We start from the raw sequence: 22,790 nt of genomic DNA on the forward strand, positions 1-22,790 counted from the left end.
ACAGAAACAGCCCGTTGGCGGAAAGAAGATAGGGTCGCTGGAAAACACAAAAGGAGAATATGCAGCAATCTGGTAGCTGCTATGGACAAAGCAGTTGGCGCTCATGTACAAAATGTAAAGGTCCGTTCAGCTCCAAACATTTTGGGAAAGGGGCGGTGGACATGACTGACTGTCGAGAGAGGGGACGTAGGGCGGCGCATGCCCACAAGAGAGTGTGAATAAACGAGAATGGACGGTAGGGAGTGTAGAAAGTTTCAAGAGCTTGCGTGAATGATGGAATCAAGAGGAAAGGCGTAAAGGTTTTTTGAGGTGTGAAGAGGGTGTAAAACAACGGTTAGAGAGCATAATGGTGGGAGATTGAATTTGGGAGAATGAAATTTAGAGCTCAACACGGATGGACTCGTCCGCGGGTTGCTGTGCCTTGCGCTTGTTCATCATCTCTTCGAGAATGTCGAGACGCTGTCGCGTGGTTCGGATAGCGTGATCCATCTCGCGATCAGATACCTTTTCTTCATTGAGACGTGCGGCAAGGTCACGCTCATCGGCGTGATTGACACGAGGCGCCCTACGGCTCGCATGAGGCTCAGGCATCCGGTGATGAAGGGTTGGGAAGACCATGCCATCCATTCCGACTCGGTCTTCCAGCCAATTCCAGAGCTCGCTTTCCTCGCGTCGCCACATCTCTTCGTATGCAGCCAGCCTCTGAGGCAGACTGAAACCAGGGTAAACAGTATCGTGTGAGTGCTGAGGTGATGAAGATCGGAAGAATGCCATGTAGAGCACAATACCAATGATCAGGATTGCAATGTTGCCGCTCCAAAGTGGCTTGAGCATGCTCGTGATAGGCTCCAGAACCGGGCGGACGGGCTCGAAGAGACCCCAGGACTCGGCCTGTCCCGAGCTGCTATCTACCGCGGCCTTCAGGGAGGCTGCTGCTGATGCCTCGCGCGCAGAAATATCGCCCTTCTTGCGTCGGCCCTTGCCCTTGCCGGCGCCATTCGCTCGCCCGCGAGGAACAACACCGACCTTGAGAGACTTGACGAGCTCATTACCGAAGGTCATTTGGCCATCGATAGCACCCTTTTCAATTGGACCTGTGTCATATTAGTACACGTTGCTCTGTAGACAGGTATAGAAGAGAAGCAACATACCTTTCAGCCAACTCTTGCCCGACCATTCAATAGTACAAGTCATTAGGAACCGAGTTTGATTGCCCGCAGCCCAAGTGAAGAGGTACTTGGTCTTCACGGCAAAAACGTTGCCACTGGGAACATCAGGGGTCTGGGTGCTGAGTGTGACAAGAACTGCCTTCTCCAGATCCAGATATTCCAAATTTTCAGTACTTATGCACTTGGTTTGTTTCGGGCCGATTGAGCCATAGAGAGGTTTGATGTAGGAGTATTTTCGAATCCGGCTTTCGTTGGTCAATCCCTTCGCGGTTCCTTCAAACTGCAATTCGCCCGACTTTTGATTATCCACGAGGAATTTTGTCATGAATTCTCCCGACGCCGGTCCAAAAACCAAAGAGTAGACCTTGCCAAGGGGAGCAGGGATCGTCTCATCCTTGATCATCTTTTCATACTGCCCATTTGGTTCGGTATATTCGGTAGGAGCATGTGTAACGGGCCCAGGGAAATCTGGCTCCTTTGAGGCAGCAGACTTATCGCCATTCTTAGCATCGCTACTGGCAGTAAGTCCAGCACCAGAAGCCACTCCATTGGTAGACAAGCCCGAAGCTTGGCGGCTGAGCCCTATCCTCGCCGGCAATGACCGTTCGCTTGCATTGGCACTAGGACCAGCCTCGAAGAAGCTTTCGGCATTCTCATCTTCCTCATCTTCATCATAGATCTCATCCTCATCAGAAATCTCGGTCTCGGTCTCACTTTCTCCATCGCCGACCTTTTCTGTCTTGTCACCGGTGCCACTTGTCACCCGAGTTCCGTTGACAGTGCTCTTGATAGAGGGATGATTAATCTTCCAGATATTGACCATCAGATCATAGGTGGACTCGCGGCTGAGAAGGCTGCGGAAGGTATGACGGGCATGCAGGGTTTGAATGGCAATGGCATTGGGGAATACCATTGCCGTATTCTCCTTCTCGATAGCCACAACCTCATCAAAACTGATGACAAGCGTCGTGACCCAACCAAGAATATTACTGGAGAAACAGATATGCCCTTCAGAGATGTAAATACGACCAGCAAGGATGATCTCGCGCTGCAACGCACAACTGTAGTCTTCAATCAGGTAGTCGTCCTCGGGAACGCTGCGGAATAATTGGTGGAAGTCTCGGTTCCGTTTCTTGCTTGCAACGGCGAATCCAGTGAGCCGAGGCACACTAGCGTTGACACCAGGGACACCAAGGGCCAATGCATTGCCGCCAATGGCACCGATGGCGCCGATTGTGGAGGACGTGGCACCGGAGGAACCTCGATGCCGTCGAGCAAGTCGACTGCGCACACTACCACTCCGCTTGATTCCACTCCCAATGTCACCGTCGATGATACTTCCCGTGGGCGGGGTATGATCACCAGTGATGGTACCTTCTCGCGGAAGCGAAGAAGTGGATTGGAGTTCCAAAACATCGTCACCAGGAGACCCTATCAGGCTGGATTCCGTTGGTCTCTCGTATGCCATATCGACAGCTCGAGCCGCGCGCTTGTCTTCGAGCTTTGCAGCCGCTTCATCGCGTTGATACACGGCCTGGTTCTTGCGCTTATCTAAAGGTGTCTCTGGTTTCGTCACCACTACGCCGTCGGTCTTAGAAATAACTTCACCAGGTGGCGCGTCGATGTCCAAATGACTGAAGTTCAGATCGCCAGCCCCCAGCGTCTCCACGGCAGAAGGCTTTGCTTCTTCGGCCTTACCCTTGCCCTCCGGAATCTTATCGACTTCTTCAGTACTGACTTCCATGGGAGGATTATCAAGGTCCGTAGGTGCTGGTTGAGAAATGGTGCGGCTTCTCTGCTGTGAATTGAGGCTGTTGCTTAGCGAGGAAGCCGCATTTTGGGCGACCGAGAACACGGATGAGAAAAAGCCGCTTTGGTTGGAGGCGCTCTTGGGGAGAGTTTTGTTCTCGTCCAAAGGACTCAAAGCTGTGACATTCGACAACTTGCTCGGACCATGAGCTGCTGAGGCGGATCGCACTCGTCGGTGAGAGATCATGTTCCCCGTCGGGCTCACGGTGGTGACTCCGGACGAAGAAATCGAGTTTCGAGACTTGATCGAATCTGGCGAATCCGTAACGCCCTCGGCAAGGATTTGGGGATTGAGGGGGCGGTGTTCTGTCGGTGTGGGAGGCGTCACTGTTGTGGCTGGGGCAGGAATGGCCGTGTGAGGTGGAGTGTTTGGCAAGGGGCTGGCTTCGAGCGAGCGAGACGTTTGTTCAGTCAGATCGGTACGAATGGGAGCTGGGACAGGCGGAACGGGTTCTGGAGTCGCTTTTGCCCGCTTCGAGGAGAGACTGCTGCGTCGGCTACCCCCAAATATACTCCGAGCACTTTTGCTGCCGCCTGATTTTGTCGAAGCCCGATCCTGATCATCACTCCCATACTTCTTCTCGTCCTTTTTTTCTTCCTTCTTATCTGGTGCGCCGAAGGCATCCTTGAAGCGTCTTCCTGGTGAGACGCTCCGTCTCTTGCTGGAATCAGTTGGAACATCCAATGCCATACCCGCGGTCTTCGGCCTCGGCGCCCTTTCACTGGGCGCTGAATGATCTGAGCTAGCCGCACTGGGGCCACTAACCGCCGACTCGACGTCGCCATGTGCACCTTCGGTATCCGCAGCATCTACCGAGGTTGTTTTGATGAGGGGAGAGGAGGAGGTATAGAATCCGGCATGGGAGTTGTGGGAGGTCAGTGGGGGAGTCCTGCACGCCAGATAAAAAAAGCAAAAACGTTAGTCAAGATTCGATTATAAAAGGAAATAGCACCACCGGGAAAAGAGGTGATCATACCTGTCTGGCTCGGAATCGTCAGTCAGGAGAGTGATCACCTCGCCCTCTGGCGGGGCAGAACTATTGCTGGACGAAGGAACGGCCGAGATACCATCGCGGGACTCGTTGGAATGGCTCTCCTGCAGGTCCTGTTCGGTGATCACACCTGGCACTGGCGGCTCCTCCGACTGTCCGCGCTTGTTCTTCTTCCGACGGCGTCGCGCATTCAGGAGCTTCGAGAAGCCGCTAGGACCAGCCTTTGCGGAATCAGGCACCTCGCCTGCCTGCGTCTTGGGTCGTTCGAGAGTAGAATCGACGGAGGTGCGACCATTGCTCCGACCAGAGCTCTCCATGGCATCCGACTCCGCCGACACGGTCCAGGCACGATGGGTGCGGCCACCATGCAGGCTGGAGGATTCGGAGTCCACCATGGCGAAGGCAGGAATCAGCCCGGGTGGGCAGTTACTCAAGAGGTGAATCGAGGGGCACACGGCATGGGGTGCTTGCAACGGTGTATTGAGCTGCGTGGATGTTGGAGGCAGAAGATCCCCTGGTTCCACCGCGAGGGGAGACTTAGTCAGGCGCCCAGACCGAGCGGACTCCACACTTCTCCAGATGCTATTCTGGACACTACAATTACCCTAGGGTAGCTAACTAAGGGTACATTGGACGACGAGTATCTATGCGAATACTACCTCAGAATATGTCAATCGGGCGTCAGTCCCAATCCGACCTTTAGCAATATATGTACTGCCTCGTGGCTTGGTCTCCACTGTATAGAATGCGGCTGCGACGCCGGTGGCCTCTAAAGGCTGCATTCGGTAACAATCAATTGTTCATTAGCAGTAGATGTGACCTAGATGCGATATACAAGCTAATGTGTGATTACACGTCTACAGACATACTCAAAACATATTCCTGGTCGAGAGTAACAATCTGTGTTGGAGGGGCGGAAAGCCGTGGCAGTTGCTCAGCAGCCTTACGCGAGCGATCCTCCGGATGTCGTCACTGATTGCCCTCCCTCTATCGCTATCTTTCTTCCTCAGCAACATTCGACCCAACCCCAACCCCTCTCCCCACGCTTTCCAGGGTTTCTGGAAAGGTGCCCCTCAAACCATCATGGAGACGTCTCCGCTCAGTCTTGTGAGGCGGATGCCTGTTCATTCCCCAAGAGTGCAAACCCCCGCTCTAACATTTGACATGCCAGGCCCACACCCATGCACGAAACGCGGTTCTCGAGACTCGCAAGTCGAATCCGGTCGCGGCCAGTGAGGAGCACGACCTAGCTGCGGGTGAGTTTGCATCAGCCATACTAAAGAGCTCCGACCACGAGGTGAGCCCACGGGAGCCGATCTCTCTGACAAGACCCCGAACACTGACCCTAACCACGGAAGCTAGGCTGTTCGAACCCTCAAGCTCCTCGAGGCCCACCACAAGCAGATGGCCGAAATCCTGAGATTCCAACCTGAACAGCAGGCGGATGCGACTGCCTTGCCGTCATTAGATACCCCTTCTGCAAACCTGACGAGCCAGACCTCGGTGGCCGAAATCGCGCACTCTCCAAAGACCTCCAGCCAAGATGCCCAGGTCCAACTCTCACGACCACCCCGACTCATCAGTCGCGAATCCTCCTCGATCGCCAGTAATTTGGCCTCGGCGAGAGGTATTCCTTCCCACCCTCAGCGGGGATCGCCAGTGTCGCCGTCCCTCTCTTCACACCAGGCCGGGGCGAAGATGACGGAAGTATCGTCTCGCACGAGTGAAACCCGAATTAAGAATCGCCAGAGCCGAGCAAACGCAACTCGACCACCTTGGTCTCCGCCGCTGCCCAGCACTTCCGAGATCTCTTCTCATGAAGTTGTGCCCCGGGGGTCACCGAACACACGCAGCCGGCCGGCAAAGATCCTGCCACTGGCGATACCTTCCAACGATTTTACTCCACCTTTGAAGGGTTGGTGAATAGGTTCTCAGCACCCTTGGCATTCACGGGTCTCCCTATGACCTCCGATGGTTCTACAAAAACAGAAACTGGCAATCGCAAGTCGCTCGCCACGGCCAAACTAGATCGCCATCAGGCCCACTCCGATCGGAAATCTTCAATCCAGGATTCGCCGGATGTAAGCCGGCACTTTTCACGAGCAGCATTGCGATCCATTCAAGAGAACAATGGCACCAGCCCGAACAACACGGCGGAATCTTTCTACGTTGTGCCGACCACTGGCGGGACGATGTCGTACGCTGGCATCTTGTCACGAGCTGAGAAAGAGGCTCGGCGAAATAGCGCTGACGATGGGAACGAAAACTTTGTCGATGCACGAGAGATGCAATCCTCCCCGGAAATGCTACAGAACTCAGCCAAGAAACCCCGCTCGCGGCGTAACAATCATGGTATCGAGGAGGTGTACTTCCCCATGAGGACCCCGAAAACCATGGAGGAACTAGCAGTTGAGAACGAAGCGCTGAAGGAACTCTCGGACACACTCTCCAAGCGGCTGCATATGTGGGAGGTCAATGCACAATCCTCGTCCATGGCATTGCAGCAGTCCCTGAGGGCGATGCACAACCAAAATACCGGATCGCCTGATCTCCGCACTCCCGGTTTGTCGGCTGGTGTTTCGACGGCGCTCTCTTCGACGACCGAATCCGATCCCAAGGTCAAAGAATTACAAGATATTCTCCTCAAGAGCGAGCAGAAGTTGGAGCGGGCTGCACGCGAGAACGACCGGCTTAAAAATACCCTCGGTCGCTATCGGGAACGATGGGAGAAGTTGAAGGAGGGTGCGAAGACTCGACGGGAGAGCCTGGTTGCCGAAGGCGAAGGCAGCAAGAAGCCCGATACCACGATATCTCCGCACCCTGACATCGAGTCGCCCAACAAATCAGAAGCAGAGACAGAAACCGAGCGAGCCGCCGCAGTTGGTTCCTAGGAGAGACACGCGAGACACGCGAGTCACGCGTTTTATGGCGGTTCCTAGGAGGTTGTCAGACGTGCATATTGGGCCTTTGGCGTAAAAGACAAGAAGAAACAAGAGTGACCACACGTCTTTGCGAGGGCCCGAGAATGCTACGTCTGGCAAATCTCCAACTGATCTGTTACGTTATATCATTTATTGTGTCAGGTTTTCTCCGTGGGGCTTTCGAGAGATGGAGAAATACTATGGCTGGAGTTATCTCATAATTATTACAGCTGCCTTACATACCCAAGGTCGCTGCGGGAGAAATCAACCATCAACCTTGAAATCAACTGAGCCGGCTCGTTAAACGTGTCTTCCAAGAGACATATCCTAATTCTGCTTCCCAAGCAGCTCTCGTACTCGATAGCATGATCCTCTCTCCCTCAATGTCGCACTCGACAGTATCTACTCAAGGTTGAGGGAGGTATTTGCGGAAAGAAGTGCAAACCACCTGCTGTTTTCGAAAGAGACAGAACGGCTGAAAGTTTAAGCTCTCTTGGAATAAAATTGTCTAGATTTTGCACAATGCTATTGGCGCGGGAATGGTTGTTTTTCGGAGCTCAGACTGTTTCATATGTGTCCCGCGTTATTTTTAGGTTCCTTTGTGGCTTCGCTTGTGGCTTCGACCGACGCTGAACTCCACTTTCTTCACGTCGGCACTTCTACGCTGCAAGGACTCTTGGGAGCCACAGACGACAGCCACCGAACTCAATACTTGGGCGTTGACATTCTGGGTATTTTGTTGACTGCCTGGGCCTCTCTGACCGAGTTGCATAATCAATTCTCCAGCGTGCGTGGACGGCGGATGACGAGACAGAAAGTGGGCCTCGTCCAGCATGGCGACGCACCTAATGGCACGAAACCTGCTAGCTGGTCCGTTCAGGAACCACGGATCTCGCAGACTAAGGGCAACAGGAAGTGGACCAACTGGAGTCGGATCGGGCATGGCTGTCATCCCACTGGCTCAGGCTCAGCTGGGCCTGCTGCTAATAAGGCTACCCTAACCCAACGCTAAAATCTCGTCGAACCGCTTAACCGATCAAGACAAGTGCAACAGTACGCTGGAACATCGCCGTGGAAGTGGATGCCGAAGAAATTTGCTGGGCCCTGGTCTTATTGTTCGTTATTCCTGGCATCCACCGTCAGGCACTGCAGAGCTTGCGATTTGAAGGGTTTCAAGAGGTCCTCCCAACCCTGGGTAGCGAGTGTGGGAAAGCCAGGCGGAGGGGCACATGGATGCTCCACAGCATCTAGAAGGAAGGCTGAATTCTAGGTTATTAATGGAAGTGACCCGAGCTCGTGGGTGTACGTGTGGATTTTTGCGCTAGGACGAAGCACGCCAATCAATGCCGCGTCAAGTATCCTTATGGCTGAAAGAGGGAGGAGAGAAACGATTCAAATATCGAAGTTTCATGCATCAGTCCGAAATGAAGTCGACAGTAATCGGAAAAGTGAGTCGCGGAGATGTGGACGGATGCAATTCCCTTAACTTGTTTCTCGCCGTCATTTCGAGTTTGGGCATGTCATAAGGTACAGACAACCGGCCAGCGCCGGCTCCATCCAAGTCTAGGCTGAGAAGATGGAGACACGCCGACTCATGGCATGGCCCACACAGAGAGACTAGTTCGTACCTAGTAGGCATGCAGGTTTTCATAAATTTACACCGCTGCTGGTCCTCGCTCTTTTGTCGCCATACACCACGCTTTTCTTCGACTCTGCAACGATTGTTGCTGTCCATTCATTCATTCGTTTACCTATACTCTCATTCGATTTTTATTCATGGTTTAACCAAGTCATTCATTCCCTCTTATACTATATAAAGTCTAAATGGCGGACCAAAAGGAGAAACGGCGCTCCGTTGTGGAGGACGTGCCGATCCCTAAACATCTACTGTCAACCGCCAAATTCAATTCTCCCTGGGAACAGATCAAATGGGAAAAGTCCCTTCCCCAGAATAACAGAGTTCAGCGCACCCTTTCAACGACTTTGAATCGACGGGAAAAGGGTGGTCTTTCTCGCTCGTCAAGTCTGTCGGCTTTGAGAATTTCCAGGCCGCCTCGCACCTCACGGCCACTCACCAATCCACCTGCGCTGCACGGTATGTTCTAAAAAGACAGTTCTTGTGACTCGGATTTTGATTTTTTGAATCCTAGAATGGGAGGAAAATCTAAGGAGTCCCAATTCTCTGAGGCCTTCGAATTCGGACTCAGAAGATGAGCCCATCACCCCAGTCAAGCAGGTGGCATTCAGTCCAACCCAGCTTAGCCGCATCAGCTCTCGTACCGAGCACAGTCGCCGGAGTAGCATGCACGAAGTTTACGAGAAGGCTAAACTAAGGGGTGTTGCCCTTCAGAGGAAGTATTGGGTCCGTCTTCTATTTGAGTGGGGACTCTACCTTTTTCTCGTCCTTTTCGTCTATTTCGTTCTGATAGGCATGCCCTTGTGGAAGGGTGCTGTCTGGTGGCTGTACTGGGTTGTACGAAATAAGTTCGTCATCAAAGGAGGCTTCGCTATCACTATTGGCCTGGCTGCACTGTGAGAAGTCCTATCACGATGTTTTATCATTCTGACAGTTGCTAACCGAATCGACTCCTAGATATGCCTTTCTACCCCTGTTGATTCTATTTGACAAAGACCCTCCTCTTAAAGAGGCTGCCGAAAATCAAGACCCCGAAAAGAACCTCTCGAATGCCCAATCGACGGCTTTGCTCATTCCCTGCTATAAATCTGCGAACCTGATCGGCCCGACCTTGGAAGCGGCTCTCAAAATATTTCCTCCGGAAAATATCTTCGTCATCGCAAATGGAAACTCGGAGAAACCCCTAGATAATACAGAAGAGGTCTGCCAGCCTTACGGTGTCAATCACCTCTGGGTCCCGGTCGGGTCGAAGATTGTTGCTCAGTTCGCCGGCTGCTATGCCGCGAGTGAATTTGAAAATGTTCTACTCATCGACGACGACTGCGCATTGCCCCCGAACTTCCCTATTGTCAGCGACAAGCTCAAAGGCAAGGTGAAATGCATCGGTTATACGATTAAGAGCGTCGGTCCCAACTCGTCCAAAGGAACATATTGCCAGCAAGCTCAGGATCTGGAGTATAAGATGTCTGGATTACAGCGAGCCTTCTTTGGCAAGCTTGGAAGTGCTACTTTTCCCCACGGCGCCATTTCGATTTGGAAAACAGAGTTCTTGAAGCAGACTTTCCACGAGCACCCGGGATTCTCCGTTTCAGAGGACTGGTTCTTTGGAGATAGCTGTCGTCGTCTTGGAGGACGCATCACCATGTGCTCTGCGGTGTTTGTTGAGACTGAGACTCCTGCCTCGGTCTTCTTCAGTGGCAGTGGTAGTCGTGGTGGATTTGGTGAAATGACCATCTTCCAGCAAAGGTTCAAGCGGTGGAATTTCTTCTTTGTAATTGGCATGTACTATGATTTGAAGTACATCCTGACGAGCTGGAAGCTTGGCTGGTGGGAGATCGGTGCGAAGATCTGTGTTTTCCAAGAGGTAAGGTATTCAATTTTTGGATTTTTAATAACTATCCATGCTGACACGATAATTCCTGTTAGGTCTATGAAACCCTGATCTACCTCCTCGCCCCCTTCGTTCTCCCGATCTCCTTCGTCGTCCGACCCGAATTCTGCGGTATTCTCCTCGGAGCCACTGTCGGCATGTATATTGTCAACGTCATCATCTTCAACGAGATCCATCTGCGATTGAAGAACGAGCGGATCAGCTGGATCATTCTGCTCTTCTACTATACTTTCTATAAGATCGCCCTTACGGTCATCAATGTGATCAGCTGCTACTGGTCTCTTTATAAATACGCCCGGTACTTCGCCAAGCGACACCCGAAAGTCATTGAAGACGAACAGGCGATCGAGGTGATACTCAGTCTTGAGAAGGATGTTGGAGCATCGCAATCCACCACGTTTCTAGTCGAAGTTGACGAGTCTGCGCCACCTTCTGATCCTACGCATACTCATGCCAATACTGCTCTCAAGAGGCTGACATTGACGAAAGTTCAAATGGATCCGGCTCAGAGATGGTCTACTTTCGGACAGTTGGAGAGTAATCCCCAGTCGCTCAACAGACGATCATGGTTATAGAGTGAGTCGACGGTGTACAAAAATGGCGTTTTTGGTTGCTTCTATCTTATTGCATGGTTGATTTGGTTTCTATGAATACGGGATGGCATTTTAATTTACACATAATGAAGCGTAGCTTTTGAGAGAATCAGCGTTTAATCAAATGAATCGATTTGAAAGATTGATATATCAACAAATGGGCACTATATACCGTAGGGATAGGATAAATGAGAGATGAGACGCTTCAGTCCCGAAAAGGTGGAATGCGATAATTTGATCACCGCACAGTGAAAGTGGCGTTGCCTCTGATATCCTCAGAGCTGCTGCCAACGAAGACAGTAAATTCGCCTGGCTCGACGACATATTTCATCTTAGTATTCCAAACACCAAGATCTTCAATTTTGATCGGAATGCTGACTGTCTTGGTCTTTCCAGCTGGGATGACTACTTTCTCAAAGCCTTTGAGCTGTCTGTTGGGAACAACCACGGAGGCGATCTTGTCGGAAATGTAAACCTGGACAACCTCGGTGGCCTCACGCTTCGTATCGGTGTTGGTCACCCTGACGCTGACTGTGATCTTGCTATCTGAAGCCGAGACGGAGCTGCGGTCCACACTGACAGATCCATATTCGAAAGTGGAGTAGCTCTTGCCATAGCCGAATGGGTACCAGGGCGTTGGGTTGCCAAGGACATACTGGTGGCCAAACACCAGTGTCCCATTGCTGAGCTCTTGTCCAGAGTCGCCAATCAGTCGCCCGGAGTTGAGGTAATCGTAAAAGATAGGCAGGTCACCCACGTAGCGAGGGAAGCTGACAGACAGCTTACCAGAGGGGTTGTAATCCCCAAAGAGAACATCCGCGAGAGCGTTGCCACCCTGCTCGGAGGGGTAGAATTGCTGGACGAGAGCGGAGGTGGAGTTGGACAGCCAGGTCTCGGTGATGGGTTTTCCGCTGGAGAGAATTACGACGGTGGGAACGCCTGTGTCCGCAATAGCCTTGATGAGCGGAGCCTGCGCGCCCACCAGCGAGAGGTCGTCCACATCGACGTGCTCACCGGTTCTGGAATACGTTAGTATCTGGGAGGGACCAGAAGGATCCGCAATGACACCGAAGATCCAGCAAATAAACAGTGTCTCACTCACGTTGCATTCAGGCCCTGCCAGAGCTGATACTGATCTCGCGACCAGGTGCCCACCACCACCACGGCCACATCCGATTTCTTTGCAGCCTCGACCGCCTCGTCGAATCCAGACTGGTCGTTGCTCCACCTTTCGCAGCCCTGCGCGTAGTGGATCTGGGCTTTGTCTCCCACTGCGGCTTTGATGCCATCCAACGGGGTGATGCCTCGGTACTGGCTTTGGTAAACGACATAGTCACCGTACTTGCAAGGATTTGTGAGCTATTTTCATTGTCTGTTATATTCTCTCGGGAAGACTCACATTCATAAACCCATGAGCCATAGGCCCAATCACTGCAATGTTACCTGACTTGGACAGAGGGAGAGTCGCATTATGATTTTCGAGCAGAACAATCGACTCCTTGTCCAGATCCCGAGCAAGCTTCACAGCCTCAGGACTGTTGATCAGCTTGTCCCATTTGTTCTCCGGGGAAGCAGGGTAAGGATTCTCAAACAGGCCCATCTCGAACTTGGCACGAAGGAGTCTGGAGACAGCGGTGTTGACCGTGGAAATATCCAGCTTGCCAGATTTGACGAGCTCGGGGATTTTCTGGAAGTTACTGCAAATCGTCAGTGGTGTGCTCATGCAACTTGGGGCGAGGCATTCTTACAAGGAACCGCCTCCCATCTCCACGTCAATACCAGCAGTCAGCAATTGGTCAGTGACGGACTCCATGTCGATGGGGTCGCTCTCGCAGAGTTTGAAGTAGCTGCAGATTCGATCGCTGCCGCCAGCATCGGTCATGACGAAATACTCATAGCCCCATTCGTTTCGCAAGATCTCGGTCAGGGTATGGTAGTCGGACACGGCTGGAATACCATCATAGCTGTGAAAATCATCAGTTCAACTGCAATTTCAACTTCTTAGTCTGGCAGAAACTCACGAGTGATAAGCAGCCATGATAGACCACGCACCAGCATCAATGATGGCGCGCTTAAATGGTGGGAGCCAGCTGGAAGCGATATTTAGCATTTGATAGCGAGATAGGTTCTCGAAGGCACTCACGTTGTTCGCAGCTCTCTCTCGCCACCATGAACCGGTCCAGTATTGATGCCTTGCTCGGGGGCGCTGAAGCCCGCAAAGTGTTTGACCATAGAGGAGACCCTCTTGCTCTGCAGGCCCTTGACATAATGATATCCAATCTCTCCAGCAAGAAAAGGATCTTCGGAGAATGTTTCCTCGACCTAGACCAGATTTATTCATTCAGTTGGAGCACATTCGGAATTGAATGGATCAAACTTACACGACCAAAGCGAGGCTCGCGAGCCAAATCGACCACGGGTGCAAAGAGCTGATTCACACCCAGGGCTTTCGCTTCCTGGCCGATGATTTCTCCCATCTTTCGGACCAACTGTGCATTTATCAGAATTTCCTAGTCACTTTATGTTGGAGGAAATCACTCACGTCCATGTTCCAGGAAGATCCATATGCAATTGGCGAGTTAAAAATCGTAGCGTTGCCGATCAAGAAACCGTGGATACCTATGGTTTTGACCGTTCAGCTTGATATCCAACAAAGTGATATGTTAAATTCCTAACCTTCTGTCTGGACAATCGCAGGAATACCGAGAGTAGTATTCTGAAGCAGATAATCTTGCGCTCGTTTGATATTATCCGCGATCCAGTCCCATGCAACGGGATATCCAACTAGATGAGAGTCAGCATCCGTCTCACAGCCCCATAATTGCTTTTTGGCCCATGCCGTAAAAGCTTCCCGCTTTCATTTCCATGTTGGTCGCAAGCCCGGTGTAGTTGAATGCGCCTGATGTTTGGTTCATCCAGTTCGTGATATCTCCTGAAAACAGACCCTTCGGTATTAGCTGTAAGCCCAGACTCACAGACAGCTTTGACTGATGTCATACCCTGCATCAATTGAGCCATCTTGTCCTCGATCGTCATTCTGCTCAACAGGTCCTTCACTCTCTTCTCGACAGGCGCACTAGCATCCTTGTAGACCGGTTTGCTCGAAGAGCTCATCCCAGCGACAGATCCAGCGAAGAGCTGCAGGAGCAGCAGCCCCTGGGCAATTCCCTTGACCATCATTCTGAAGAGGAGCTTTTTTGGTCAATTCTCAAGACCAGCCTCCAGTTTCCAACAAAGAAGAAAGAAAAAACAGGGACGATTTCTCGATCCGAATGGGCCGATCACCGTGCATATATGACATGCCAGCTCTGTACCCTTTTCTTAACCCGCCGGGAACGGCATTCGCGGGGCTTGTCGTGTTGCACCACAGGTATAGCAAAGTGGATATTAGATCAAACCCTAGGCCACAATCTAGTATGAACTGGGAATACTTCGGAGATGAAATGATCACGGGGAAGGCTTCTAATCATTCGATGGGCAGTGCTAAGAGACTATTCCATGCACTAGAGCCATAACGAGACGGAGGAATAACCCCGCCTCTTAGTGTTGATTTAGTTCGTCTGGGATGGTCAAATTAGCCTCTGCAGGTAGAAGGAGAGGGAGCTCCGACCCCGAACCCCCACCCCCGGGCCAGGAAAGCCGGCTAAATTACCATGAGACGAGCCAAAGACATTCCATTTCTGCCGAGATGCAATTGGAATGCAATAGTGCAATAGACCAGGAGGACAAGGGGTTCTGCAGGTGGAGATTCCCGTCATCTCCATTTTCCACCTATCAAGGGCCGCATTCTGCTTGGCGAATCACGAATAACGCAGGACTCAGATTCGATCAGGTTCGAAGCGAGAAAAACACCGGGAACTGGACGGCCTGAAAATAAGGTAACTTGTTTGGACGGGACTGGAGAATAGAGAATTGTACAAAAGTGGCGAGAATAGCACATATAAACATGCGAGAAAGTAGTCGATGAAATCCGCTCCTTCAAAAAAAGGTTCCTGGTATGATGACAACAAAAGATATTAAATGCCTTAAGAGAATATACCCCGCAGAATGCAATGCCAATTATAATCCAAAAAAAGTCCGTCGCAAAAATTGGTATACCTAAAACCCGCCAGGAAGAAGCTTTGAAAATGAAAAATAAGGATGAACGGAGTAAAAGTCTAAGAGTAGTATGAAAGGGTGTATGTGATATGATTTGGAGTGACCCAGCCACTCTCCATGTACGGCCCTTAAGAATAGGGCTTGAAAGACGTTCCCCCTTGCTGCACTGCGCTTACCGAGTGTCGGCGGGGGCGTCTGAATCATGGCGAGGATGATCGCCCCCCTGAGATCCTTCATTGTTTGATGGTGTGGCAGCTCCATGTGTTGTTGCACCACTAGCAATAGCTTGCTCAGGGCGGCCGGTAGTTCGCAATGCACCACCCAACCAGGCGAGCCCACCGCTCCATGAGTCACTGAAGCTACGAAGTCGAGAGACTTCGTTGGATTTTTGAGTTGCAGTGGTATACAATTCGGTGGTGAGAGCAGGGGTTGAGCGACCAGCGTCTGCAGTCGGGGTAGCAAGGCTCGTGGCCGATTGGAGTCTAGCGTTGGCGATCGTCAGGGGAGTATCATTGCCTGTACCGTCGCCGCCAATAGGACCATCTTGATAACGAACGCCATCGAACGCGCCGTCCAACTGCTTGCGGCGTCCCAACTTGCGCTTCACGCGGTCCTTAAAAGGGCCTCCCTCGCCACGCCGCAGAGACTCTGCAACTACAGCGCTGAAACCGCCGGAAAGAGTAGGTAGAAGAGGACCAGGCGAGAATTTGTTCGAGATGGAGTTTCGAAGTGCGTTTCGAGTAGGCGTCTCGAGAGCTGTTTGGCTTCGATCGGGAAGCGGCGGCTGATCTCCTCCAGCCGGAGTCGATGCTCGCCTAACAGCCACTGTATTACCATTCGACGGGGACCCTTCCATTCCAGGCGCCGGGGGAAGCGAAGGAGCACTGTAGATTCTTGGATTGCGTCTTCAGCCGATGGGGGTGTGACGGGGCGATGAATTTCAGGGTCGGATCCAGGAGACCCAGATATTTGCTCATGGATGTCTACCCAGGGATTGGACATCCGAGAGGGGGGCCGCAGTGGAGATGGGCCTTCAAATGATGGGCCTGAAAGGGGAGATTCGGACGGCAATGAGCCATCTGGAGAAGATGAAGCCGCCGAAAGAATACCGCGAGGCGTCGGCTGTTCGTCGTCAATCCCATCAACTCCACGGCTCAAGAGAGATCCAGAAGGAGAGTCTCTGTATTCCTCATTGAAGTCGGGAGCAGCTTGTGGACCCTTTGGAGCTCGCAACTGTTGGCCCGGGGGTGACAGATCAACGCGGTCTTGATATCTTTCCCCATGCAGCAATCCAATGGCCTCTTCTTCATCATCGGTCGAGAAAGTGGACTCATCGTCAGAGCGGACTCTGCCACTGGTGATGAAGTATACACCCAAGAAAGTCATCAGACAGCCGCCAACGAACTTCGCGGCACGCCCGACTGACATCGACTCAAAATCGCGATAGAGTATCGCGCTTCCAATAATAACGGACAAGGTGAACAGGACAAATTGCGTTGGAATCACTTGGGTAGAGTCAAAACGTTGCAGGGCGCGATTGATGTACCGAATCTGCATCAGAGCGCTGGAGACGAGAACAAAGACGAGGAGATATGTAATGGGAAATGTGATGACATGCCACAGAGAAAATGTCAGAAGCGAAGACACGCCCTTGGTGGAGAGAGCTGTGTAACCGCCTATTTGGCATGTTAACTTGAAAGCTTGCATTGAAAAGACTGGAAAGGTACTTACCGAACAGGGCTACCAACCCAACATCGATGAGGATCGACCGCGCTCCATATTTGAAGCTAGCCCACATAAGCCCGATAATCAAACCGACTGTCAGTCCCAGATAAAGCTCGAACTCCCAACGAGTGATCATGGTCCAGATCTCATCCGGGCCGATCTTCTCTTCGGAGGACTTGGCACTGAGTACGACAACAACAGCACCAGCAATGGAGATCAAAACACCCCAGAAGTCGCGCTGTCGGAACTTCTCTTTGAGTAGACATGGCGCAATGACGCAGTTTGATATCAAGGCTACAACTCCCAGAGGCGACACGATCGACGCCGGCGCAAAACCGTACGCCATGAAGTTTCCTGTCTCCCCAAGACACATCAAGATGATCCCGACCCACCAGTAGGGGGACTGGAGGTAAGACTTGCGGTCTCCGAACCCTTCATCCTTGTCTCCGGGCCGAGCGGTGCGATCGGACGTGAAGGAGTCGCGCAGTCGTTCCGGTGATTCCCAGGCGCCACCCCTTCCTCGAGGGGGGATTATCCACGTCGTCGCGATATTCGTCAAAATCCTGCTGTATCGTACGTCGGTGTTCTCTGCGCATTCTTCCCCGCACATCGCCGCGGGTGTTCTCGTCCTCGACGGTTCCGTACGAGTTCCGTTCGTCGGTATGAGGATGATTCCGTCTCCATTCCGCTTCTTTCTTGACCTTGTCTTGCTCCCATTCCCTTGCGATCCGGAGGTGTGCGTAGCGCTGGATGTTGAGAGCTAAAGAGATCAACACGTTGCCGGCCAGAGCAGTTATAATACCGATCAAAGATGACCACTCGCCCGTGTCTCCCTCAATCTTCAAATGGCTATTTTGTGGCGGCTGCGACGGGACTGGGGGCGAGATGGCGGAAGGATGATGTGAATAGGAGACCAAGTACGGAGTGGTCACAGGAGTCGCGATAGCTGAAGTAACGAGCGAGGCGAGGGGCCCTGCCCCAAGAGATGTCTGAGAGAAATCCATTCAGACGCGCGGGTTCAATGTAGAGTGCGAATACAGAGCAGTTGTCTTTCAATCACATCCACTACCGGCCAAATCGGTGTTACCGACGGTAGCTCCGGAGCTCTTTCAATAACGGCGGTCGACAGGTCGACGTAGAAAAGGGCGAGGATTGAGAGTCAGCATTTCAAAGCGCAGTAGACAGCATGCTGAAATCCGGTGAACAGGCAGAATCGTCGACTGTCACCTTCGACCGCGCCACCTCGTCGCGTGTGGAAAGGCAGAAGTCGAGAGCGCCCGAGAGCTTGCGGAGCGGAGATGCTATGTCAGCACCAACCCTCCTTGCACCACGCTAAACGGTCGACGGGCGCCTCACGCAGTTACAAATCGCGCCAAAGTCCCGAGGCCCAAGCTCGCGCGGCGGTGCTCGTGTTGGTCATTGGCAGCTCGGGCACAGAAACGACCAACTCCTCTGACGATCGCTCTTGAGACGTCATCCGGCGGCCAAGAAAGAGGGGGCATTCCTGAACTGCTGGCGCAAGGAGCCACACCCATGCGCCTGGGTTTCATCACGGTCCAGAAGCTGCTGCCTTCACACTGTCACAGGATGCGGGTTACAGATGCAGTGCGTAATACGTACTAGTACTACTGGTAGTATGCTGTGGAGATCAAGAGCGCTGTGGCAGCTATTGACCCGCTCTCACAAGCGGATGCATAATCATGAGAATTCATAGGACTTTATTATAGTTACATGGTTCAAGGTTTCACTCAGGACTTATCGTCGGGCTTTTTTCTTCTCTGGGCCTCCATCTTCGTCGTCACTCAGATCTGCGTAGATCGCATTTGGTTGGGTTTCCTTATATGCTTTGGTGAAGATGGGGTCCTTCTCGGCTTTGTCGGCATACTTCAAGAGTGCCTCGCGGGGATCCTCATCCCGCATGGAACTAAGAGGAATGTTTTCACGAATATGCTTCTCATCAGGCTGAGATTTGGCGAAAGGAGTGACCTGGGGCACGTGGGGACGACGCGGGTCTCGAGAACGACCAGACGCTGTCAATCCGACATTCGGGTGACGGGCAGACCAGGTTGCTGCACTGTAATGGGGCACACCGTTGGAACCAATAACTACCGAGTCCCCGGCCATACTGTGTGAAAGACCAGTTGTGAAAGTTGGGTCGTCATCCAGGTGGCGGCGCTTGGGGGGCCCTAGACATGACTAAGGAAGCACCTTTGGTCGACATGGTCGGGTTGTAGAGAACATGTGTTTCAGCGTTGGCGGACCCAGTCAGGATTTGATTCAACTTCTCATGCCATAGGACGGAGATCAAGGGAGACCCAGGCGTAACGGGGGAGACCAGCTCGGGCCTGAGAGTACCTGGGTTGAGGATGTGCAAATGACCAGTCTCTGAACCAGTGATGATGTTCGCAGAGGACGGCGAGAATTGGATATTCGACGTGGGATAGCGGAAAGAAGTTGATGTATGAGTGACAGTATTGACAGGAGATTTAAACTTCCTGGTATCCCACAGCTTGATCGTATCGTCTCCACCTCGGCTGACAACAAGCCGCCCATCGGAGCTGATATCCAACCCACTGGTCCAGGTATCCCGAGTGTGAGCATCTCGCACTTCAGCGACAGGCCGATGGAACGGGCCTTTACCGTTGTACATAACCAAGGTGCCATCAAGAGCGGCAGCCACCAGGATATCGGAGCTTCCTTGTTTTTGTGAGCCCCAGGTGACAGCCGTCATCTTGGTCCGACCAGCGGATCCTGCGACTTTAGACTTATACACAATCACATCCTTTTGCGAACGGCCCACGTTGGCATCCCAAATACGGACTGTCCCATCGTATCCAGCTGTAGCGCAGAGGTTCTCATCAGATGGGCACCATGCTCCACTGGTTACTTCAGCGATATGTCCCTTGGTATTGTGAAGATCGCGCAGGTACATGTCACCCTTGGCGAATTCGACCAAGGTGTCACCATCACGATCAAGGACTCGAGGTTGGGCTGTGGCCGTAACCGCAAGAACGTAGCCCGGAGTGATCGGGTTGAACGCTGCGTAGTGCACCGCATGGGTGTCTTGTGCCGCGGATTGTTTCTTCTCCGAGGGATCGACGGACTTGAATGCGCGGATGGTCGAGGGCGTCATGGAGGCAAAGTCATGAAGCTTGAGGGTACAATCGGTAGAACCTGTTATTAGTCGCGCGCCCGAGGGATCCACGGTCATGGTTGTCACGGCGCGGTCGTGCGTCTTTATAACCATCTCATGCGACACCGGAAACTCATCCTCGTCATCGGAGTCGTCCGAATCATCATCAGAGTCAGAGTCGCCTTTGCGACTGGACTGATCTTGCTTGTTCTCCGAGTCGGCAACGCCAGCTGTTTCGGGTGCATTTAGTTCGCTCCCTGCCTGTCCTGCGGGCGGTTTCACTGAAACCTCTTTGCGCTTGGAGCTATCGATCTGGGCATCGACGTCGACTGACTTTTCCTGCTTGCCAAAGCTGGTGGGGAAGAACTTCCTGAGACTTTCCTCGCTGAAGCCGTCCATGATTCAAGATGTGTCAAGTGGACTGAAGCGAACTCGCGCAAGAACCTGCCGGTGGTTTGATATCGCCGGGAGCTTGTTTGCAGTGTTTGCACCTGCCACCACAAATGCATATCGATCACTCATCAAGTGATTGGAAGGGGCGATAAAAGTTGACTGGCACATTCCAGTGTCGTGGTACTACATTCTCAGGTGCCGACATGATCATTTTAGAAAGACTTATGTTACAATTGATTAACTACAACTTGATCTTCACAGACCGTACGTTAGAACGGGCTAACGTGAAGACAGAATTGGATAATCCAAAGGTATATATCAATGTCTGCCGTCTCCATAAATCGCTTGGGTACCATTAAAATACACAGATCCAGCCCTGAAGGACTCCAGTACAGTAACACTCAATTGATACTGAGCAAAGCTTACAAGTACAGTCCCTCCACAGGGCCGCCGTCCTGCTTGGTCTTCATGATCCGCTCCCGAGCCGAGCGGAAGTCATCCATCTGTACCCTCATACGTCGTTCTCTCAGAGCCATCAGACCAGCCTCAGTACAGATGGCCCGGATATCGGCACCGGAAAGATCGTCCTTCTGGTTGATGAATTCGTCCAGGTCGACATCATCACCAAGGGACATCTTGGAGGTGTGCAGGGTGAAGATCTTCTTCTTGGTAGTTTCTGCGAACAATGTATGTTAGTCAACCGAGGGTTGTGGTATATACAGAGGGTGAGCCTTACGGTCGGGGTTCTCAAACAAGATCTTACGATCGATACGGCCAGGTCGAATCAGAGCAGGGTCCAGCGTTTCGATCTTATTGGTGGCCATGATGACCTTCACGTCACCACGGTCATCGAAGCCATCCAGTTGGTTGAGCAATTCCAGCATGGTGCGCTGAATTTCTCGCTCACCACCAGATGTCGACTCGTACCGCTTAGTACCGATGGCATCAATCTCGTCAATGAACACAATCGAGGGTGCGTGATCGGCAGCGACGGAGAAAATTTGGCGGACCAAGCGAGGGCCATCACCCAGGTATTTCTGGATCAACTCACTGCCAACAATACGCAGGAAAGTGGCACTTGTTTGGTTGGCGACAGCCTTGGCAAGAAGTGTCTTTCCTGTTCCGGGCGCACCGTACAGGATGACACCCTTTGGTGGCTTGATACCCATCTCCTCATACAGCTCAGGGTGTAGCAAGGGCAGTTCGACGGACTCCCGAACCTCTTGGATTTGTTGTTCCAAACCACCAATATCGGCATATGACTCCGTAGGAGCCTTGTCCAGCTTCATCACCGACACAAGAGGGTCGGATTCTTCTGTCAAGACACCCACGACAGATACCGATTTGTGGTGCAGAAGAATGCTGGCGCCGGGTTCAAGGAGGTCCTTGTCGACGAACGACATGATTGAGACATAGTACTCGGGGCCAGTGGCGCTCGAAACAATCGCATGGTCGTCGTCGATCAATTCTTCCAGGTTACCAACGCCCATCGGGCTGCCACGCATGTCATCAACTCGACTCCGCTCATCAGCATTGCGATCCATCACATCGAGATCACCTCGATCAACGGGCCCCTGAGTAGCTTGAGCCTTGGCCTTACGCAGCCGCTCCATATTCTCGACGTACTCCTCCTCGAGCAAGAGGTGGTCATGGACTCGTTGCATTCGGAGGTATCGTAGCTTGCATCGCGAAGTAGGATAAATATCTGGGAGCTTGGAGGCGGTACTAGGACCAGCGGCCTTGCGCTTCTTCTTTCCGATGCGGGTGGTGGGTGGTGGAGGAGGCTCGTATCTGGGCTTGTCCTTCTGCCGGACGCAGGCATTAGTGAATTGATGGAGCAGCCGAATGAGATCAAAAAAGTCATACCTTCTTATCCTTGTCATCACGTCCATCTCCACCGGGTCCCCCGCCCATGTTCGATTGCTGGTTGCCCTGTTCGATGGATTGTCAGTACACGCGCAAACCCGATGGGCGCCAGTCAGGTAGGGTTGCTCACCATGTTTGTCAGCCAGCGACAGGATCGCTGTCAAAGTCCACGGAGCAAAGCCGAGATGAGTGTTGAAGAGTTGAAGCTTCTGAACCCGACAACGAGTAGCGAAGATGAGGGTTTGGGGGTGAAAGGGATGGCTAACGTAGCTGCGGTGTTGCTGCTCGGGGGTCAGCGAGCTGGCAGCTGTTGCCGCTTGCACGTGACCTATAATGCCTCAGGCGAATATCTGCGTCATGGGTGCCTTTATGCCTTGCTGCCTGATCTCGCTCACATCCCGCACTTTTCGATCGTTCGGGAAGAGGCAGCTCGCTCAAGCTTGGACAGTAGCCACGATCAGGCTTATGGTAGTCGTCTTTGAAGAAAGTGCAAGCATTGGGTACACTTCATATCTCCACGCATTTGATTTTCACTTTCAACGTATCCATTGCGAAAATTAAAAA

General features: G+C 52.3%; 7 protein-coding genes across 7 annotated transcripts; 2 read left to right on the plus strand and 5 right to left on the minus strand.

Moving 5' to 3' along the window:
* Window positions 1–378: 378 nt before the first annotated feature.
* N7532_006852 (GRAM and VASt domain-containing protein) lies at window positions 379–4,365 on the minus strand (the record flags this gene model as incomplete). Its single annotated transcript, XM_056619346.1, has 3 exons — window positions 379–1,094; window positions 1,152–3,868; window positions 3,956–4,365. The coding sequence occupies 3 exons, from the start codon at window positions 4,363–4,365 to the stop codon at window positions 379–381; spliced, it is 3,843 nt and encodes a 1,280-aa protein (XP_056475505.1).
* A 568-nt stretch (window positions 4,366–4,933) lies between these two features.
* On the plus strand, window positions 4,934–6,861 carry N7532_006853 (uncharacterized protein; the record flags this gene model as incomplete). Its single annotated transcript, XM_056619347.1, has 4 exons — window positions 4,934–5,077; window positions 5,142–5,267; window positions 5,333–5,885; window positions 5,906–6,861. 4 exons carry the CDS (start codon window positions 4,934–4,936, stop codon window positions 6,859–6,861), a joined length of 1,779 nt encoding a protein of 592 aa, XP_056475506.1.
* Window positions 6,862–8,715: 1,854 nt separating this feature from the next.
* On the plus strand, window positions 8,716–10,993 carry N7532_006854 (uncharacterized protein; the record flags this gene model as incomplete). The annotated part of the gene is made up of 4 exons (XM_056619348.1): window positions 8,716–8,986; window positions 9,042–9,423; window positions 9,485–10,391; window positions 10,454–10,993. The coding sequence occupies 4 exons, from the start codon at window positions 8,716–8,718 to the stop codon at window positions 10,991–10,993; spliced, it is 2,100 nt and encodes a 699-aa protein (XP_056475507.1).
* Window positions 10,994–11,249: 256 nt separating this feature from the next.
* N7532_006855 (uncharacterized protein) lies at window positions 11,250–14,191 on the minus strand (the record flags this gene model as incomplete). The annotated part of the gene is made up of 10 exons (XM_056619349.1): window positions 11,250–12,030; window positions 12,114–12,370; window positions 12,411–12,708; window positions 12,760–12,975; window positions 13,033–13,101; window positions 13,155–13,333; window positions 13,393–13,500; window positions 13,554–13,630; window positions 13,688–13,858; window positions 13,987–14,191. 10 exons carry the CDS (start codon window positions 14,189–14,191, stop codon window positions 11,250–11,252), a joined length of 2,361 nt encoding a protein of 786 aa, XP_056475508.1.
* A 1,090-nt stretch (window positions 14,192–15,281) lies between these two features.
* N7532_006856 (DUF803 domain membrane protein) lies at window positions 15,282–17,838 on the minus strand (the record flags this gene model as incomplete). The annotated part of the gene is given in 4 exon segments (XM_056619350.1): window positions 15,282–15,924; window positions 15,936–16,785; window positions 16,841–17,420; window positions 17,443–17,838. 4 exon segments carry the CDS (start codon window positions 17,836–17,838, stop codon window positions 15,282–15,284), a joined length of 2,469 nt encoding a protein of 822 aa, XP_056475509.1.
* Window positions 17,839–18,589: 751 nt separating this feature from the next.
* On the minus strand, window positions 18,590–20,366 carry N7532_006857 (WD40 repeat domain-containing protein; the record flags this gene model as incomplete). The annotated part of the gene is made up of 2 exons (XM_056619351.1): window positions 18,590–19,020; window positions 19,043–20,366. The coding sequence occupies 2 exons, from the start codon at window positions 20,364–20,366 to the stop codon at window positions 18,590–18,592; spliced, it is 1,755 nt and encodes a 584-aa protein (XP_056475510.1).
* A 416-nt stretch (window positions 20,367–20,782) lies between these two features.
* N7532_006858 (proteasome regulatory particle base subunit RPT2) lies at window positions 20,783–22,359 on the minus strand (the record flags this gene model as incomplete). Its single annotated transcript, XM_056619352.1, has 4 exons — window positions 20,783–21,036; window positions 21,097–22,165; window positions 22,227–22,292; window positions 22,357–22,359. The coding sequence occupies 4 exons, from the start codon at window positions 22,357–22,359 to the stop codon at window positions 20,783–20,785; spliced, it is 1,392 nt and encodes a 463-aa protein (XP_056475511.1).
* Window positions 22,360–22,790: the final 431 nt, after the last annotated feature.

Source organism: Penicillium argentinense (assembly GCF_028826775.1).
Source record: "Penicillium argentinense strain IBT 30761 chromosome Unknown utg000005l_segment0_segment0, whole genome shotgun sequence".
Classification (NCBI taxonomy): Eukaryota; Fungi; Ascomycota; class Eurotiomycetes; order Eurotiales; family Aspergillaceae; genus Penicillium; species Penicillium argentinense.